We start from the raw sequence: 21,227 nt of genomic DNA on the forward strand, positions 1-21,227 counted from the left end.
TGTCGACTTTCCTGCTATATAACTGCTGTCGACTTTCTTACTGTATAACTGCTGTCGACTTTCCTGTTATATAACTGCTCTCGACTTTTTATACTGTATAACTGCTGTCGACTTTCCTGCTATATAACTGCTCTCGACTTTCCTACTGTATAACTGCTGTCGACTTTCCTGCTATATAACTGCTATCGACTTTCCTACTATGTAACTGTTGTCGACTTTCCTACTATATAACTGCTGTCGACTCCCTCTTTACTCTTTGTAGCTCTTGAGGGACAGAGTTGAAACAGAGAAAGCTGCAGACTCTAACAAACAAATTGACGAACTGAGAAGACGATTACGCCAACTGGAAGACGAAAAGGATTTAATAGCAAGTCAAAGGAATCATTTGGTTGCGTTACATGAAGACAGTAATGCAGAAAGCTTGTCACTGAACTTCAAAGAAGAGCTGAGTAGAAGAATCACGAAATCGATTTCCATCAGACCCAGACGCTCTCTTGACTCTCTTACCGATGGGAAATTTTATGCAAGACCTGTGAAACATGACGTGGAAGTTCCATGCCGTGATGTTGTGGGTCAAAACACAAGTTTGCCTCTTCGTTTACCTGACAACACTACACTTGATCGACTCGAACTTAACCCTGCGTCACATGACGTAGGGGACCATAAAGGTATTTCCAGCGTTGGCCTGGACTACGGGATGAGGAACACAAGGATCGTGACCGAACAAAACCAGGGTTTGGAGGAAAAGGGAAATCCTTCAGACGATTCACTTAAACAAAGTGCGGTAAATTCGTCTTCGCCAATGTTGAGAGAAGATCTATCAGATGATTTTGGTGACAAAGATTTACCTCTTGCTTCAATTTCCAAAGAAATTGAAACGGATAACCTAAACCCGACTGCCGCTAATCCAACATCTGACCGTCAGAGACTGGTGCGACGGATGAAGGAGCAGCAATGGAAACCTGACAGGAATGCAGTTCGTTCCAGTAGAGGTGAGGATTTCATAGTGCTCCTCTCGTATTTAGCCCAAAGACTCTTTGTTACAAGTATACGAGGTATATGCTTGCTTTTAGAAGAGTTTTTCAAATCACCATTATTGACAATTCTAAGATAACGTTTGCTCTTGTTTAATCGTTTAGATATTTCTTCATCGACTTTCGCTGATGACAAAAAAATCGAGGTAAGAAAAAGAGAGAGAATTAATATAACACTTTACATGAAGGAGTAGTTTGTTTTTCTCATCTTAAATTTCAGTGTAGTGGCAAATCCTAATGGACCACTGAATTTTTTAAAACATTTCTTGAAACACAGCTGTCGATCTCGCTTCTGATAGATGAGATCGCATTCAGTAAAGGTGAGAAATTTCACATGGGCCCGTCCCTGAACTGAAAAGTTTTTAAGAAGGTATGAATCCCAGGATGTAAAAGACTGTGAAAGTGTAGTGTGATCGTCCGGGTGAGTGTAGTCCTGAGAAGGACTGTTGTTTGTGGTGGTGACTGACGTTTCGGCAACCTGTGCGGAAGTCATCATCAGAGTCAAGTGACGATCCTGACTACACTCTCACATGTTACCCCCGGGTTCAAACCATTTACTGCAGGTAAAAGACTGTCTTGCATGAGTTTGCAAGGGATTCCGGTAAACTTTTGATGTATTTTAAACTTTGCACGATGATTTGATGAGTTAAAAGAGTTTTTTTTCCCATCTGAGAAATGCAAAAGTTGATATTATGGGAAATCTTTTGTTGAAGTCTTCATTGGTATATTATCTACCTTCGAATGTGACGAGGAAAATAGTGACTTTGAACAGCTATTCTTCTTATTCTTCTTATTCTTCTTATTCTTCTTATTCACCTATTCTTCTACGAAAATCAATCACTTTCTTGTATCTTTTAGTTTCTGTCCTCAGTTCATCGCATAAAGAATGAAAAGGTCAAAGAGCTTGAACTCAGCATGCGGAGGCTGTTCTTTCCATGACTTCAGGAAAGTTTCAAAGACTTTTAAGTTTCTAGGATAATGTTGAAAACCCCTTCTTACAACGTCGCCAAGAGACAAAGGGTGTTAAATCTATCGAGTGGCGATGTGTTCCAACAACGTAGGAAAAAAAGGAAAAGCAAAGATGGAGGACTTTCAGCCAAGAAGGAAGGCGAGGAAAAAAATGGCGAAAAATATATATTGTTTACTTTGACAAAACTGTGGCCCGATTTGAGGGCTTGATAAACACAATAGCACAGTTTACGTGTCATGCCTTTTTAGTTCAACAGAAAGCGTCTCATAGGCATGTGGGTTCAAGTCCTTCTGCTACTCCTCAGGGAAAAATCATTCGTGAAGAAATTTAACTGGTGGAAATGATCCGGCCCGTGATCATGTGCATTCGTGAAGAATTTTAACTGGTGGAAATGATCCGGCCCGTGATCATGTGCATTCGTGAAGAAATTTAACTGGTGGAAATGATCCGGCCCGTGATCATGTGCATTCGTGAAGAAATTTAACTGGTGGAAATGATCCGGCCCGTGATCATGTGCATTCGTGAAGAAATTTAACTGGTGGAAATGATCCGTACCAAGCTTAGGTAGAGTCAATGTATTTTTTCATGCTCTCTCAAATACCGAATGACCAAGAAAATGTGTATCAGTAAGCGGACGAAATAGCTTACTATGCCGCTGGATATTTTTTTATTTCTTTGGCTTGTGGTTATCTTTGAGCACTATGACAAAAGTTATTTTAAAAGAAATGTAGGAAAACGTTTAAAAATTGAAACTTTTCGGAGCAGATATATTGTGTTTATTTGCTATTTTCACTCTTCATGACTCAATGCGCATTTTTCAAAAACTAAATGCAAAATCGTGAGTTGTCCTCTGCTCTTGTCTAGTGCGCTTCCCTTAACTTAAAAAAATCCGATACGACGGCGTCGTTTATCGATAATTATTTCGCAAAAACATTTCATTCCTCCTGTGCAATAGAATATTCACAATAAGATCACGAGCTAGTGTTTTTTTTATTTTCCAAGAATGACATTCCATGAAATTTCCAAGTGAAAGAGGTCACCACCTTTTATGAACTTGAAGAGCACTGATAATTTTTCTATACTACCGAAGGTTTTTCGCAGTTCTTTTTCCAACTGAACTCAACTGTGAAAACACAAAGTAGTCATGATAACCTTTTTAACGTGTTCATATACTGGCAGTTGGCTTTGAAAGACTTAAGTGAAGGCGAGAGTAAGGGGAGAAGGGAGGGGAGAAATTAGTTCATGTAACATTCCCTGCCATCCTCCCCTACTTCGTTTTGTGACTGAATTTTGTGATCGATGTCGAAAATATTCATGCACCCATGGATGCAAAGGGATAATGAAAAGTTCAGCAATCAGCTGATTCCCTTAGAGAGGAAAATGATACCTGCAGGAAAGGTTCCCATATTTCGCTTTCTTTAATCGAGGCAAAAGTAGGGGGCGAAACACTCACGACAGGGGAGTGCAAAAAATGTGCATCCCTTGCGTTAGCCTCTGATTACCAAAATAAATCTGTTTGGAATAGTAGTCATATTCAAAATGGCAGATATTAGATCTGAGCCCGCATAAAAGCGGTTTTTTCAAAAGATGCACGGAATCGAGGCGCTTGGGCGAAAGGCTTTGTAAATCCTCGAAGTTATCACTGTACTTTTCAAAACGACTCGGATTTTACGCTACTTTTTTTGCTTTTATCGACAATCTAAAGCATTCAAAAGGCAAAGATAGCAATGGTTAGACATTGGATGCAACAACCGAAGAGAATAAACCACGCTGCAAGCATCTTTCGTGGCATTCACTGCCACTGAGCTACAAGAAACTTCTGGCAACTTGGCTAGTCAAGATTAAACGGGAAAACACGCCCGAAAGTAAAAAAATTCCTTTTATGCAGTGAACATTTTGAAAAGGAAGACTTCTCCAAGTCATGCTGGCCGGAAAGTAAGTCTTAAGTCAGACTCAGTTCCGACAATATTCAGTTTCTCCGAGCAGAAAACCAGAGGAAGCTTAAGGCACCGAAAGAAAGACACTCGATTGATGATGACTTTCCGGCCAAGATGTTTGCAGTGTAGTTTATCGCTCTGGTTGTTGCATCCGAATGCAATACAATGTCTAACCATTGCTATCTTTGCCTTTTAAATGCAATAGATTGTCGATAAAAGTAAAAAAATAACGTAAAATGCGAGTTGTTTTGAAATATACAGTGATACCTTTGAGAATTTACAAAGCCATTGGCTTAAGTGCCTCGATTCCGTGCATCGTTAAACAAAATCGCTTTTTCGCGAGCTCAGATCTAATATCTGTCATTCGTGCGCTTAAGTAGGTGTTTTTCTTGTCTGAAAGGAGAAGAAGCCCCGGGTAATTTGGTTATTTATGGTCAGTGCATCATGGGCCGCAAACAGAACCAGTGCCTCGCAGATTTTTTCGGGTGAACAGCGCTACTTTAACTCTAATGCACTTACGAGCATGAGAACATAGAATCACGAGACATCTTGAAGGACGTGGATTACAGAGGTATTAATTGAAAACAAAAAATTATCTGTTTGGAAAAAAAAAACAAAAAAACAAGCCCTGAGCCAAAATAGCACTGTTTGTGGCAAACTCTTTCTGTGACACTGCGTGTAACTATTCTATCGCTTTGTTAATTCTTTTGCCGTTGTATTTTTTAACATTTTATTATTTTTTTCCTGTGTTTTCGTGTCTCTTAGGAATTATTTCATTAGTAAACAAGCACGATTGTAATTCACTTTGATTTGATAACGACGTAAAACTAACGTAATTTTTCTAAAAAATAAATTTAACCAGGACTTTATTTTAACTTTTTCGGCATCGTCTTTTTTTCATTTATTTTGATTCTCTTTATCGCTGGACCAAAAAGATGGGCACACCTGTACTTCGACAATCAAGTCTGGTTAATTGACGTCAAGATTCCTTAGTTTGTCTTATTATCACCTTTCTATTAATAAAAGTAAACTAAAATTAAAAAGCGTGCAGAAGCCCCCTCAAAGATCCTTCAACGTGCCAACGTTCCATCGCGGAATGTTGATCACCCACCTTCCCACCTTGAGGCACTATTTGACTTTAGTTTCCTCGACAATTGACATTGTAGAACTGAGAAAGGACAAACTCTAATCAAATTTTGGCCAAAAACAACATATTTTTTCAAGAATTTAAAGACGAGACAGCACTGTTGACAAGAGAAAAATGAAGCTTTGTGGACTGCATTGGATAGAAGAGATACATTGAAAAGGAAACTTTGCATCAATTGTTGTTTCAGTTGTTGTTTTAAGAAGAAACAGGAACACCGTGCTCTCTCATTCAGCCAATGTTTTTACAACGAACATAAAGCTCTATCATCGTTGAATTATTCAGAGAACCGAGGAACAGAAAGGTCTAACGGATTGCAATAAGTATCTGACGTCAAGACATAGGCAAGAGCTTTCGGGCGTGTGCTTGTCACAGTTTGGTTTTGTTAGGCAAATTGGCACTGGAAGCACCTGGAGGTGTTGTAGTCGGACGAGAAGATGCTTGCTTTTTATCTTTGGAAACTGAAATTAACTTAAGATTCTCCCACAGATAAAGTTTAAAGTGAACGTGGTAATAGCTTCTTTTTTTAAGCATTATTTTCCCCGCTTAGAGCGAACATTATCATGTCGGTAAGCGCATATGTGAAAGCAGGTTATGCTCTGTAAACATTTTTGTTAAACGAAATAATGCAACTGCTCTATCAACAGGTTTATCCACAAATATGCTGACATATATCAAATAACGCAACAATTGCCAGAGAAATTTTAGCAATTTTACAATTTTAGATATATAGAGGAGTTGGTTTCCAAAAAACCATATGGATTTTCTCGAAATGTCGGCACATACATAAGCAGTTTAACTCTATTTCGTATTTTAGGCTCTCGCTTGCTCCCACCAGAATCTTGCGAAAATAAACAGATTTAGCAGCTGTGTAAACACGGGTTTAGATAACTTGTATTTGTGGTTAAAACCTCGTGTTTGTATCATCTGTTTAAATCTTTGTTAAACAAAATTTAAAGGGATTACGGGAGGTTGCGAATCATATAACCGACTCACTTGTCCTTGCCTGTATTCCATGAAATTGTCTTTTTTTGTTCCGTCTTTTTGCGTGTGTGTGCTTTTCACAATATTCACAATCGAATTGCGCATCGAATATTTATCTCTACAAACAAATGAAATCAATTCAAGGAAGACAGGTTCAAAATAGCACTTATCGGCCGTGTAGGTGTAATAAGATATAAGAGAGCAGATCTTTCATTTGCGCGCTTCTCTGTACAAAACAACTTGCTTAATTGAATTGGGGTTTAAGTGTTTGGAGGCCGTGTTTGTTCATATTCTAGTTTGTTTCAATGGAATAAAATCGGCGTTGTTGAGGAAAAAGATGCAAGCTAGAAACATGTGTACAGATCGGTTTGACAGTGATTTGAAATATCAATATCAAATACCTTTGGCTAGCTTAATGTGGCTTTAATGATAAAAGCAAAGAGGAAAACTCAAACACAGCATAGCATTCTTGAAGCTTCCTTTTCAGTTTAGCACAAATTGATCTAAAACCTATTGATGATAACTAAATGGAACAAAGAAATCTTTTTGCCCATCTCTTAAGTGCCAACAGAGAGTAAGAACATAAGAAAACCGAATTCGTTCCTAAGAAAGGGAAAAAAAAAGAGATTTCATATTTGATAAGAGCTTAAGAGGAGGAAAAAATGCGAGTCTTCAATGAGGAAGACCTTTCAGATCCATGGTCGCATGTCGTAATCCTGAGTCGCACAAAAGTGGTTGACAGCAGGTATTTCATGGATGCACGTATATGGCTACGACTTCCCCGTAGCTTGACGCAAGAGCTTCTGACGGCGAAATTACAAGATCTGAGGTGGAAATCTGTTAGGATTCATATCTTGTTTCTTCATGCGAAGTTCGGGATCTCTTCAGTGAAAAATATTATTTGAGCTCGGGAAAGAGCCTCGTTTAATTATAAATTTCTTTTTGTTAAATTCAGAAAAGCGGGAATTTGAGTCATTTGTGCTACAAATTATTTCTATTATTTCTCATGTTTCTAAAAAACCATTCAACAACAGCTGTAATAAATCACAGATCGCCATTAGCATGGCATGTAATTTGTCATGAAAGACATTAGGAGCAACCTAACTTTTCTTATTGTAATTCATTGTATGTGATTGTATGTGATTGTATGTGATTGTATGTGATTGAGGGGCCGAGATAGGGCGGTAAGATTTAAAACTGATACTGTCATCGCTTTGATGATGACCATAATTACAATTTTCCCAAGGGAACACAGCTGCACTAACCCTCGGGGTTCGCCCGAGAGTAATAATTTCTGGTCTGTGCGCAACTTAAAACTGGTTTCAAAGCCCGTGGAAATTTGACACCGCCTCTTGTCTTGAAAAAATAGTGCTTGTTCTTTTATTCAATATGATGTGAACCCATTAAACAGCAAAGGGGATCCCACTTAGAATCTGCCTTCCTCTTTTATCATTCGACAGCGAATTTAAAAGGAAAAATTTTGTTCAGGACCTGTTTTGAATCCGCATGTTTCAAGGCAGAACTATCGAGAAGTCTTGTTCGCATGAGGTCTCTCACATATTTATGAGGCTTTCAAAGAATTGACGCTGAAAAAGAAACATTGTTTCAAAGGTGGACGTTCCCGCATGCGGAAATTTATTTGCTTGTTTTAAGCAGACTGGAATCCTATTTAAAGAGAACCGTCACTTCTGTCTTATTAACTGACATTTAAAACACAGTTGGTGAGACAAAACTCCCTTGTATTCAAAATCAATATGTAAAATAGTGTTATTGCTCAATTTGCAATAGCAGAAGTAAGCAAGGCTAAATAAATACAATTTGTACTCATAGAGAGAGTTTTCAGTCCCTTTTGCGAGTTCGTAAAAGTCATATTATATTGTTTTCTTTTAAAAGATTTCTGTTCAACGTTCATAACGCGACGTTGTACCAGCTAGTTACGGTTTTTGAAACTTATTTATGCTGATGGCTGTGCAATTGATTTCACTGAGCCGCGACCTTATCTCATACTCAATTCACAACGTCGGAAAGTTTGAAGAATTCAGCACGTTTCTTTTCATTGAAAAACTATGAAATAATAGCAAAAGGGATTTGTTATCAAAACGGCTGTCTTTCTCACTATTGTTTGAGGGTAAGATTCCGACATTTGTGATCACGAAACTAGGATGTCCTCTTCGCGAAATAATAGCAGGTGGTGGTCCATGTAAATTACATTCCCGTGGGACGTGTTCTTGTTACTAGGAAACGAATGTTTTCAATGAGTTGTTCTGTTGCAGAATATCATCGGCAGCGGGTACCAGACGATTTTCTGTGGACTTTAATCTCGATTGAGTGCAGTTTTGGGTGAGGATATCGGTCGAATTTTGTATATTTAACTCGGTATTTCTCTCCCGATTGTATATCAAAGTTTAAAATTTTATTGGTTGTTTTGTTTAATATCTTTGTAAAATTGGGTGTTTAATTTTCAAGATTTTAAATCTAAACCTAATGCTGACCCTGGTTTTTACAGAGTGAAAAACATCCTTCCTGTAGAACAAGAATAACGCCAATTTTATGTCTCAATGTTCGACACATGCTAGAGAAAAAAAGAAAAGTCAAACAAAGCAAAACAAAAAAATAACCAAAGAACAAAAAATTCTCAATATAATGTCACTTAAATACATTGAATAAACGTTGGTGTACAGCGTTAATTTGTTTACTTTTTTAATAATTTCGTTCTTGGTGGTAAGAAAACCAACTCTGTGATGTCTCGGTGTGATGATTGTCATTCATGGAAAATATAACAAATGAGAATCTGTATCACTGTATTTTTCTACTGGCCTGAGAAAACTCTATTTACAAAAGTTATGAAAATTCAACTCCAATTTAGAAAATTTAAAGCAAGGGATAAATATTCAAAGAGATAAAGCAGGCATTTTCTCATTAGTGCGAGTCTGGTGAAGTGTTTTCAAGTGCCTTTGGTATCTTAGGAACCGCTCACGTTTGCCTTACTTTTTTCCCAGTCTAGGAAACAAATATTTCTGCATGTTGAGGGCTTTTTATGTACAGGACCGGCCGGAGACCATGATCCAAAATTTGTCTCGCATATTGATATTAAGCACTGATTCACTTCTACTCTTGCGACAAATTTAAAAGGGATTGATTCGTAATTGGCATTTTTTGGCCACTCAGGATGAATACAATCAATCAATAGATATCCCCATTTTCAAGGAACAGATTGAAAAGAGTATGGTCTCTCTTTGTTTAATCAAATTATTCAAGTTATACAGCTAAACATTTCCACATGTATCCCAGTTTACGGTATACTGTAAACCATAATAATGGAATCAAGTTATTTTCGTTGCTTTGCTAACAATTAAGTTCGAATTTTGCTTTATCTCGAGCAATAGAAACAACCTCAATTTACCTGACGTTCCAATCCACCTGTTATTTGAACGGTATTATCACTTATCATTACGTTTGTTTACAGAATAGTGCTGATCCTCTCTCTAAGGACAAACAACCCTTTTGCAGAATGTTATTGAACGCTACATTTCCCTAAAAAGTCTTCCCTCTTAGTGCCCGCGTCAAACATAAGATGATATCTTTTCAAGCCATTATGACATGTTATCGTCGGCGGTTTTGTTCAGAAAACATTAATAACTGATCTTAATTCTCATTTCTAGCGTAATTTACATTAAGTCAACGTGTTACCTGCTACTCATGCTCAAAAGCACAGTTTGAATTCAAATTAAGTTTTAGCACCGCTTTGAACAAAAACCAAGTCATAATAAATATTTATGGTATATTATTTTGCTTTGACCTCACTATTATGTACGATTAAGACTTCGTAAGCGCAGTTAAAGTTCGGAAGTTCTCCCCAAGGTTCCCTTTTATCTTTTTTGAAAGATAAAGAAAGTAAAAGGTGATTGAAATATTTCGTTTATTAGAGATCAATGACGGCGACGCTAGGTGCTGCGTGGCAAACAAAAACACCCGTCTGGAAGAAGTTGAATATAGCATACCCAAATAAGTTTGATTATCTTTAATTGTTCTTTGTCTCATGCTAAAACCATTGACGCTTCTTTAACAAATTGTTCTGAATAAGTGTTCAATTTTCTATAACGGGAACAACTTTTCTCTTTTACAATGAAATAAGAGGATGGTCCTTAATTCCTATCAGAGGTATATATTTAAAAGCAAGCTTGATTTCATAACTTTTCGTTTGTAATATGTTTGAGGCTATTAAATAAATATATAGTTGATATGCAGACAATCCCTAGGTTCTCAAAAACTCAATGTAATTTCTAGAAGTGTTCTTTAGCTGCTTATAGGAGTTCACTTGGTGTTTTCGTCTTCCAAACTTGATCTGTACTCATGCCTCATAGTATGCCGACGAACATCAACTTTTCTGTAGAACCTTCTACCGCAAATTTTGCAGGGGAAGGGTTTAATACCAGTATGCCGCCTCATGTGTGTAAGCATGTTAGAAGATTGACTGAAAACCTTTCCACATTGCTTACACTGAAATGGCTTCACCCCAGTGTGCATCAACGTATGCTTTTTCATGTCGGATTTGCGGAGGAAATTTTTTCCGCAGTAACTGCATGAATAAGGCTTGTGATCAGAATGAATAAGTTTGTGTGTCGAGAGGCTTGAAGGTCTCTTAAACTCTTTCCCACATTCTTGGCATTTATAGACCTTGGTTTTTAAGGAGGTTGGCTCTTCTGAGGTGATATCCTCGCTATCCGCCCTTTCCCGACGCCCAAAAGCATCGCCTAAACCCGGAATGGGATCGCGGTACTCTGTTACTCTTGTCGGAGCAAAGAAGGACTCTTGACCAGTGAAGCCTCTCTGGAGAAATGGCGACTGTCGAGGGAAATGACGATAAGGAAATGGGTCTGGGTTTACGGCGAGACTTGGGCAGCTGTAAGGGAACGGTAGTCCACCGTAACGCGGCACAGGCCTTAACACCAAAGGCGACGATGGTGCCAGAGGAAAAGGAAGCGCTCTGGGAAGAGCAAACGGGAACTTTGAATCAAAGTAGTCTACACCATGCCGTTGGGGAAGCGTTGGTAAAGGGATGCATGGACGATGGCTTGTTTCTTGAGCGAGGTTTAAAGATAAATTTTCAGCAGAAGAGGTGACATTGAAGCCTGTTTCGAATGCTTTGTCAACAACGGGAGGTCCCTTCTCTGTTTTAACTTCTGCAAGAGAAAGCGACTTGGTATGATTATTATCATAAAAACTGTGAGTTTTCAGAGAGAATGGGTATTTTTCCTTTAAAAGAAAAAAATTGTAAAGTGATATCAATTCTCATGAAAGCAACACCAAACCCATTGCGCATAGCTGTTGGCGTAATGGGCTACCAAGTAACCGCAGATATAGCGCATTTGAAAGACACCTTTATATGGTATCAAATGTTCTCACGTACGCTCAAGCGGAGTTTGACCAAATTCAATTCCATTTTCTAGATCAAAGAAATACCGAGGAGAAATTTGGTTTTGACTTTCAAGCATCGGAATAAATTCATATCTCCAAAAGAGAAAAAAGAGAATATGCGCGAATGATAAAGAGGTTCGTTCACGGATTGAGCCTCGAATTAGCCAAGGTTGGCTTTATTAGGAAATCTCTCCACAGATCGCTAAATCTTGTACTATTTGCTCTTTTCCGTGTTTCTCACAATAATGTTCTAAACGCAAGGATCCGAACAGGTTTACATCATCATTATCGTTATTTCAGTCCTTGTTGCACAATATTTCACCTTGATCGGTTTTAACCCCGCGGGCATGGCAGTCAAGGTCGTTAAAATCGGTTGAAATTAGTCATTTATAGACAACATGTAAAAGATTCGTGGAAAAGATTCCCTCTGCACAATCTGTTCAAAACTTACAAAAGCTTTGCTTGGTGACTAAAAAAGCGCAGAGTTCTCACTTAGCTTTTGTTGAAATAACACAAAGTATCCCTTCTTTAAGGCGAATTCATTTTCGTAGGTTTTGAAAGTTTTTTTCACTGGATAGGCGAATTTAATGGATGGGCGAACAGATTAGCGGGTTAAGAAAATAATGGCTGTATTTCGCACATATATGATCTCATTTTTACCGATCTCCAAATAATAAGCAAAGATTATCTCTTCCAAAAAACAACATGTTGCAGTTTTCATTTGATTGCAGTAGTCTCTTTTCGAAACTCGTTAAATAATAAGAAGATTTGCGGATTAAAGATATCTTAAACAACTTTTCGTGACTAAGAGACATCGACCCTTGCTGAAGGCGCAAACGAGCAAATATCGCTGCTAAAAGAGCTCAAATACTCCAATGATTTGTATAGTGCTATTTAAAAACAGTTGGCAGTCAGAACTCTTCCAACGAGAGGTCACTTTCTGCGACGATCGTTTTTCTCGCTAGGAAGAGTAATCCTAAGGGTTGAGAGTTCTTCCTACGTGATTTGCAAATCCTCTCTCCTTGTGGTGTAAGCTTGTGCAACTCGATTTATCCCGCTCAATTTAGTATCTCGAGGCTGGTATTTAAATATCGCAGCCTCTTGCGAACAATCAACATGTTAAAGTCATTTTTTCACTTCTTGATCATTTCAGGACTAAAAAAAGGCTAAACTGGACAAAAAAAGGCCAATTTTACGCTAGCTGCGTGAAAACACGACTCACTCACCTGAAAGTTTTGGCTGAGTTGAATCTTGACGTTTCTCCAAGGAAGGAGAGTTAGTTTGTCTTGCCCTCACCAGAAATGATCGCGGCATGCTGCCCCTCTGATTCTGAAAACCGTCTTGGAAATGACAGACAATTACAAGGGCCGCTTTTAAAAGTCCTCTGCAAATATGTAAATTGGAGTTTAATTAGTTTCTTTTCATTTGGATACCTTTTTGTGACAGGTTGCTCTGGGTGCCTCGAAGTGTTCCGGACTAATTTTTGACGAACCCATTTAGTGGCAGGTCGAACTATTTCTCCAACTTTCTTGCGACGTATTTGTCTCTGTGATGGGAAAAACTTATTTTTTCGTCGCAGAGAATATGCATACAATCTCCCTTTTTCTTGCAAATTTTGAAATGAGACATTTGTTTTGTTTAAGCGATTATCATAACTATCCTGAAACAAACCAGTGGTAAACAGATGGAGAAAGCGGACAATAGCTATTTAAACACAATTTCGTAGGACCTTTTTCACCTTGATTCCATAAGCGTTAAATTTTCTAGCAAAAGACTAAACATTAATGTTATTTTGATGTTTAAAAGCTTCTTTTGTGTTAAACTGCTCAGTCGGAAATTAAAAGTATTGAGAAAGCGGTGATCTGTAGAGATTTTCGAATCTTTTTTCCTGCTAGCTATTATTGGATTAAGATTGGATAAATCCTTCTCAAATTGGAGTTTGTTTCTGCAGTTTTCTCTTTCCATAACAGTAACTCGAAAAATCACTTCTTCCCTTGCATTTTCAAAATGAGAAATTTCGTGGCGAATTGTGGAATAACTTGTTTTTGCTTGTGTGTGTGTGCGTGCGAGCGTGTGTGTGTGTCTGTGTGTCTGTGTGTCTGTGTGTAAAAAGACTGCATATCCTTTACTGTCTGCTCACATACACCTTGCTCTGTGATGTGGCAGGTGGAATTGTGTTCGAGTTTTGAAAAAGTAGACCACTTTAAAAACCATATCGAAAACATAATAATACAACCAGAATTTCAGTTTCCTTCCCTCACAAATTGGACAACAGCAGTGTTTAATTGCAAAGGCACATTCGCGGGAAGTGAAATCGATCTTTTGTTACCACTTAGCATTTCTGCTTGTAACAAACCAATGGAAGAGGGTTTCTCTGATTACAATCCATTTCGAAAAAGATCACTTAGTTACTACATTCTCTTGGTTCATGCTTGCTTTACAAGTTTTCTTGATCAGTTCTCTTACTTCTGCGGTGGTCAAACCACGTATTTAAAAGTATGCTCACGGGGCTGAATTCTGAAAAGGATAAGTTCTTTCAGCACTAATTTAGAAGCGGTGGTGAGCTTTTCTTTGAGCAAGTATACCGGTCTTTGTGTTTTAGCATCGCTAAGTAACCAAAAAAATGCTCGTGAATCACTCTCTGTAATCAGACACACTTTCAAAGAGTACAGTGTTAAGATAAATAACTCTCTGAGTTCTGTGTGTGTGGGAAATGCATCTTCCCTTTTGTTCAGAGAGACTGCTTGTGGCTTATTGTGCCTTCTTTCACAAACTGAAGGGTCGCCGAAGAAACTCTAACTTTCCTGAATATTGTCATATAAACAGGCGAAATTTGGAAGCCAGAGTGATGTTCAAAGGTGTTTCTCTGGTGTGACCTGTGTTTAATGGTTCTTATCAACTGCAAACCGGTGGAATTGCGATGCATCACTGTGTGCCGCTCAAATTCCTCATCAATAGTGACTCGTGCTTTAGTTCCAAAAAGGACAGCGTGGTTTTTTATTACCATTTTCGAGCGAAAGCTCATTGGAAAACAGAGTCTTCTTCAAATTGTTTTCAGTTTTTATTGCAAAGTGAAAATACATGCCGCAAAACAAATCGCTGTAAATCCTACTACGTTAGCTTCACTCTCGTCCCATTTACTACAGTTCGTGCTACAGTTCGGTTTCATGCACAAAAACCGTCGTTTGCTGTAATTTAGTAGCTCTTTATCTCAAAATTTTGATGTTATCTGTGTTACACAACAGAATCGTTCTAATCGGCAAATACTATTTTTTTTGAAAGGGCGGAATTTGCTTGAAAACAATATGAGCAAGTAAATTTTGTTAAAGATAAAGAAACGCATAGCGGGGAATCATTGTGGTCTAGAAAAGGATAATAATGTCCTGTAATTTTTTCATTCAAGCTTGAACCACTTCTCATAAACTTTCACTTGCGGTGAAGTTTCCAGTGAGACAATTTGACCAAACGGGATACAGATAGCTATCTAATGAACACAAGGAAAGTCACCCCCTCAAAGCAAACAACACAACGTTACGTGTTCCAGATACAGTAAGAAGTGATTCACAATCAGCTTTTATTGTTTGCGTCTGGTGATGTCTGTATACCATAGCCTCTGATAAATTGTAGGTCATTTTATGATTTTACCCACTTTTATAAACTTACAAAACAAATATCATGGTGATATATATTTTTCGTTTTGTTTTGTTTTGTAAGTAGGCATTGAAAGATATCATTTCAATTACAGGATGTTTTTACCGCTGAATGGGTTTTTCTTCAGTTGTTCAACTCTTGTTTAAACAAAACCAACTTCTCCACGTGTGTTTCTTGTGCGATGTCTCTTAATTTAAATGAGAATACGTCAAGAACATTAACTCATTGAACGCTTTTCTAAGGTCTTTGAATGGAATCTCCTTCAACTGTTGTGATCAATTTTTTCCGAGTGATCTTGTTTCTCAGTCAATTTTCACCAGTTAAAAAATTAACGCGACAGTGATTAACCGCTTTGGCAGAAGAAACAGTTTCGGCTTAACCAAAACTGGGAAATACAACTTGTCCTCCTATAAACGCAAAGGTGGTTTTCTGAGTAATTAGGTGTTAAATGCCCTATCAGTAGGCTGTGTAGTGTTAACATATTGTTCCAAATAACTGAATATACCCGTCGCAGAGAAAATGTGTTTAAAATTTGGTGTTTTTATTCTCTTTTGAATTTTGATTCTTCTAGAGATAAAAAAAAATTGGAAGGTTTTTCTCAGTTCGATAACAAGTTCAAGAACACGTCGTACAAATAATTGAAAATAAAAATTATTTATAGATTCTTTTACAAAGAGAAAGCTTTTTTTAGCGATACTTTTTTCTTTTGTTCGGCGTTTGAGTGCTTTGTTTTGTAGTTAGAAAATACAGTTGGGAACAGACTTGTTTTCTCTAAACACTGAAAAATCATCAACAGACGTGAAAAAAACAGCTTGTTTCCTATCGACAGTACCTTAAACAGCCCCTCCCGAGATTAAGGGACTGTTAATTAGAACAAATTTGCCAAAACGTTTTAAAACGTTATCCCATGTAGTCAATCTCTTGTGTAAGGATAGTTGCTTGTTTGAACATAACTTAGATCTAAGACAACTTCCCTTCTTACGATAGGCATGTATAGTTAACTTCTGACAAACATTTCATCTAATTGCTCTGAGACTATAATCTCAGATGCTTTCTTTCAAAAACATTTTGTTTGGGTTTAGCTTCATCGATAAGAATGAAATTTGGCTAGCAAAGGGAAAGAAATTAAAGATTTTTAAGTTCCTCTTCATTGGAAAATTTATGCGAAAAGGGTAGCTATAGTGTCAGTTCTTCATAAAACTCAGTTCGAACAAATCGTTTGTGCAATTTCCTATACACCACCAGTAGTGTTTCCTTTTTGAAAATTTATCTCTTATTCTTGGTCACGTATAGAAAAAAACCAGAATGGTGTTCTTTGTTTCAAGGTAGCCGACACAGTTGTTATCATCGGATTAAATCATTCATAGGAACTGTAGATCTCGCTAGGTGTTCTTTAAATCAACTCAGTGTTATATTGCTTACATTCAGAAATTGTGTAAACAAAATTCACAGACTGATGTAATTTATAATTCAATTGCAAGTTCTCTTTTAGAATTTGAAAGGTCTCTTTATTTACAATGAAATGTGGCACATGAGTTGGGAGAACCTTTCGCTCATGTGTGCAGCGGGTGGTGTATTCAGTTTTAATAAAAATATTCATGTATTTACGGGGCGCTTTAAGCGAGCACTGATCAGCCCGTACGGATAAAAAAAATTTCGCCTGATGTGTTTTTACAAACGATTTCCATTTAGGCTGATTTGCTACAGAAAAATTGTTTCCATAGAGTTGACAAAATTGGAAGTTGGTATGTTCGATAAACATAAAGAGTGTTTTGATGACTTTACTGTAATCACGTAGCTCGAGCCGCGGAGGAAATCCACCACGTTTTATTTCATCATAGAAACGATACCAAAGGGGCGGTTCCTCAGATGAAAAGATATCCGCCCCTAAAAACACGTGAATTATCAAACCTTTTGTTGAACGCTGGCAATTCCATGCTAAAAAAAAAAAAGAAAACTGAATAGTCACCCAAACGAGAGAGATACGTAAAGATAAGTGACGCTTTAGGAGGCTCTTAAAGCCCATTTGTTCAATATGTTTTTATGATTGATCGCTGATGTTTTTTTAGTACTCGTTTAGGTAATAATGGGATATGTATTTTTGTAAAGCATACACATGCATTTGGACATGCAGTTATCTCTGTTAGCGACACGTGTTATGACATCAAAAGAACGCCTACCTTACAGCCTATCACATTTCATTGCACATTTCAGTTGCTACAGAATCTCATAAGACTGCTGATTCGATTTACCCTCTTTTTTTTCTTGACAGGTGTATTGTCGAAAATAACACTCTTCGAATATTAATCATATTTGTTTCTATATGGTTTCCTATTTGCAATTTCATTGTGTGGCGAGGCTTAATTTTGTCTAAAAGAAAAAGAAACGACTGACAATCAATTTTGGGGATGCTAATACAACATAACTTTATGCCAGCTATGATTACCACGTGTGGGTCAAAAATAACTGTTGTCTCAGTTCCACTGAGAACTATATTCAACATCTTTATTTCCTGATACTCTAGCTGCATTGCTACCCCATTTACTATATGGATAAATAACTCAATGTTTCAATCGATCAAAACGCTTAGCCATGGAAACATATCGAAAGAGCCAGTGACTTACATTTTCTATTGCTACACTGCGGAGAATGATGGGGAAGCGCAGATAGGCAATTATAATAGATAACATATTTTCGACATCAAATGTTATTTGAAGTCAATGGCAAATTTTCAGCTTTGGGGAGGAAATGCTGGATGTGCCGAACCCGAAAAGGGACTACAAGAACCTCGTGTGCGTACAACGTTATTTTTCTCCTTCCTCGGTCTTTTACTTATTTTTTCCTCTCCTTCACAGTGAAATTGTTCCTTATAACAGCCATCGGCCCATGTGTTATTATCAATTACCTTTTTTGAGAATAAAGCAGCGTTTCACAGCTTCTTAACTAAACTTGGGGTTCATCGTTTGAAGTTTACCAGAACAAAATAGAAACACTGAAGGGGCGTCGTCGAGTGCAAGTCGCGATAACTTTGAACTAACGTGTGCAGTCACACTTTCAGACATCATTCTTCGAACAACTCTCTGAAGCACGATTTGCGCTTTTCTTTCACCCCTCTGCTTATTCTTACGTTTTCAATTGCCAGTTTTCACATGCTATTTCGGGGACCAACATTGAGAAGGCTGGGAATGCAGTAAGTGTTCGAATAAATTTGTCTGGGAGTGTAGACTTCTTCAATCAGACGGAGAGGGTGTGGGTACTGGTTTCGAATTTCTGCACGCCACTGCTCTACGTTGTATATCAGCGGGCTCGTACTTGCGCTGTGAACTGGCAATAATGCGGTTGCCGGTAATCGGATCCTAGTGTTTGCGCAAAGACCTCTGGGATCGGTAGGCTGAGAGGTCAAAAATTGCAGGATGCCAGAAGGAAATATACGGCGAAAGGTTGTTTTGATGTCTAAAAAACGATTTTGGAGAAAGATCGTCGCTGCATTATCAGAGATGGTTCTAGATAATGTTGCCTTCCTGGCATTCGGGTTTATTGTGAAATCGTCATCGCGTAATATTGGTCTCAAAGTAATACAAAATTAGCTGTAGATCGCCTAGTAATACCCGTCAATAAAATCCCTCATTCATACTTACGTGTACACAACCTTTTTTCACACTTATTTGCGTGTTTAACGAACAAATTACTATGTCTGGAGAGGTTGTTGTCAGCGGAAGAAGAAATCGTTTTTACTGAGCTGTTGGAGGGATAAAATAAGCATTGATAAACACGAGGAAATACGTAGGTGGGATCGCCAGGTGTCAAACCTTTCTTTTGAGGGAAGAAAACATAATAAATATGTCCAAGTCAACCTTTAACCACTTGGGAAAGATTAGTAAAATATGAAAATATCTCAGCACTCAGCCCTTTCCCAGCTGGCAACAAATCGTAAAATTTGGCCATACAAAACTTAAGCTCACTTTGTTTGTCGTTATGTGAAGTATCCCTTACAATACCTGCGGTTTTGAGACACCGTGGGTTCAGACTTTGGGGTCACGTGACCTAAATCACCCGCTCGTGTTTGGATGCGTTCAAATCGATTCGTTTTCTCGCGGTTATAAGAGTTTTTCGAGCCATTTTCCCTCTACAGAAGCCCTCAGGACAGCATCATTAAGCTGGAATGTGGGTAGAGGCAAGCCTCTGAAAGAAAACAGAGGTGAGAGGTGGTTTCATGTAGACTGGACCGCCAAAATGCTTTCATGCAAGCTTGGCGAGTTCACAAGCGAAGTCGTGTCTCTGGCCCATCTGTGGATGGCTACCAGGACCTACCAAGGCTTTTTGGGCCAGTTTTGAGTGTAAAAGTCTCGATCGATAAGATATTTTGCTGGTAGGACTGGGTGGCCCGACACGATTCTAATAATTTGTTAGAATGGAAATGTGAGGTGTTGCCCTCTCGAGTTGTGGTGGAATTTCCCAGAACTCTTTTCGGCCATTAATGAGGCAAAGGTTGTGTTTGGGACACTAGCTTTCGTCAAAAGGAAGAGCAAGGGCTAGCGGATAAAGTGAGAAGGCATTTTCCAACCAAACAGCAAGATCTGGCCCTGAGGTGTGTTTTGAATGCAACCTTTTGATTTCTTGAGCAAGTTTTTATCTTTAAAGATCGACACTTTTTCACTGTTGCTCTTGGAGCAGAATGCTGGATTTCTGGGATTTGTTGTTATATGAACGGTTCACTGCAATGGAAATCGGGAATCATTGTGGCTGTTCTAGGCTGCAATCGGTGTCGCATCAAACAGCCTTGCAATGTACACACTTACATAATGTTGTCTTTTAATATTTCAACAAGAAACAAATAATAACAGTAGTGGGTGTTATGACTCCCATATATGCGTGGCTTGCTAGAAAAGGGTTACACGGCAGAAACTCTCGTACATGCTCATGTTACCACGAGACTAGATTATAGCAATGCGTTGTTATATGTTTCATCAGATAATCTTTAGAGCGACTGCAAAATGTCCGGAATGCGGCAGCACGAGATATTACCTGCACACCCAAAAGGGATTACACAACACCGCTTCTGTTTAAACTCCACTGGTTACCAATAAAAGAACGAACTGTGTAAAGGATATATGACTGAATTACCAATTATAATTTACGTTCGTTTAGTTACGCATCCTTTTCGGTATCGGGACCATCTCTTTGGAATTCTTTACCAAAGGACGTACGATTAGATGATACTTAAGACCGTCTTGAAAAACATTCGAATATGTATCTTTCTCGAGAGACGTATACCAATCCTTTAGAGTTATTATATATTTCAATATTTCAAAAATATTTACCTTTAGAAATAATTAATTTTAGTTTTTACGCTAGCGATGAGCTTGTAAATCCTGTCTCAGGTTTTTTAATTCTATTTTACTACGTACTCTCTTTAAAGCGCTTTTGGGTATTTATAGCAAAACCGCTATAAAAATTACCATTGTTTTGGTATTGTTATAAACATTGCAATTTGCTAGTGGGAGCCATTCCGTCTGTGGTTCCGTTTGATGTTGAAAAAGTCAATGAATAGGCTTTGGTAGAAATTTGAAGTAGAAACCCACCATGTGTGATATTTTGGGGATTCGTCCACATATAATCAAACAAACTCACGAATTCATCAAAATTTTGTAATTCGCCAGCCAGGATAATAACCAGGAAAAACTATATCTAACATAGTTTTTGAACCGTATATGAGAACGATCCTTCGCAGTAAAGCACTATTTGAGCAATAGTGGAAATCAGACCTGAAAAAAATTTCAGGCCTGTATGGGATTCGAACCACTGACCTCTGCGATACTAGTGCAGCGCTCTACCAATTGAGCTAACAAGCCAACTGGGAGCAGGCCATCAAATTAATTCGATATAAACCCGTAGATGATAAATCAAACAACAACAAACATATGAAACATATGTGTGAACTGCGGTTATGAGACGCAGTTTATTTGAACTCACGACGTTACCCTCAATGATCTACAAACTTAAAAAGGCTGAACTTAATGAGGACCTTACAGCAAATGTCTACACCTATGAGAAACGTAAACAACCTCTTGAATGAAAAGTGATTCTTA

At 38.0% G+C, this 21,227-nt stretch overlaps 3 protein-coding genes and 1 long non-coding RNA gene across 5 annotated transcripts in view; 2 read left to right on the top strand and 2 right to left on the bottom strand.

Moving 5' to 3' along the window:
* Nucleotides 1-2,770, top strand: part of LOC111339437 (uncharacterized) — a 48,929-nt gene extending 46,159 nt beyond the window's left edge. For both annotated transcript variants that reach the window (XM_088757170.1, XM_088757171.1), the window contains 3 exons: nucleotides 263-992; nucleotides 1,140-1,180; nucleotides 1,893-2,770. In XM_088757170.1, coding sequence (XP_088613296.1) covers nucleotides 263-992; nucleotides 1,140-1,180; nucleotides 1,893-1,973 — 852 coding nt within the window. In that variant the 3' untranslated portion in view covers nucleotides 1,974-2,770. The remainder of the gene's footprint in view (nucleotides 1-262; nucleotides 993-1,139; nucleotides 1,181-1,892) is intronic.
* A 4,482-nt stretch (nucleotides 2,771-7,252) lies between these two features.
* LOC148733880 (uncharacterized) overlaps nucleotides 7,253-21,227 on the top strand; it is a 14,374-nt gene continuing 399 nt past the window's right edge. The window contains exons 1-2 of the long non-coding RNA XR_015999996.1: nucleotides 7,253-8,409; nucleotides 12,641-21,227. The exon at nucleotides 12,641-21,227 is cut by the window's right edge and continues 399 nt beyond it. This is a non-coding gene — a long non-coding RNA (uncharacterized LOC148733880). The remainder of the gene's footprint in view (nucleotides 8,410-12,640) is intronic.
* LOC111339450 (uncharacterized) lies at nucleotides 10,076-12,823 on the bottom strand. The gene is made up of 2 exons (XM_022946111.2): nucleotides 12,714-12,823; nucleotides 10,076-11,252 (listed from the first exon to the last, which is right to left on the bottom strand). The coding sequence occupies exons 1-2, from the start codon at nucleotides 12,799-12,801 to the stop codon at nucleotides 10,384-10,386; spliced, it is 957 nt and encodes a 318-aa protein (XP_022801846.1). The 5' UTR covers nucleotides 12,802-12,823; the 3' UTR covers nucleotides 10,076-10,383.
* LOC111339449 (medium-chain specific acyl-CoA dehydrogenase, mitochondrial) overlaps nucleotides 21,093-21,227 on the bottom strand; it is an 11,250-nt gene continuing 11,115 nt past the window's right edge. Inside the window, exon 17 of the mRNA XM_022946110.2 lies at nucleotides 21,093-21,227. This exon is cut by the window's right edge and continues 592 nt beyond it. The gene's annotated coding sequence lies outside the window, so the exon portion shown is untranslated.

This window comes from Stylophora pistillata, chromosome 4, assembly GCF_964205215.1.
Source record: "Stylophora pistillata chromosome 4, jaStyPist1.2, whole genome shotgun sequence".
Classification (NCBI taxonomy): domain Eukaryota; kingdom Metazoa; phylum Cnidaria; class Anthozoa; order Scleractinia; family Pocilloporidae; genus Stylophora; species Stylophora pistillata.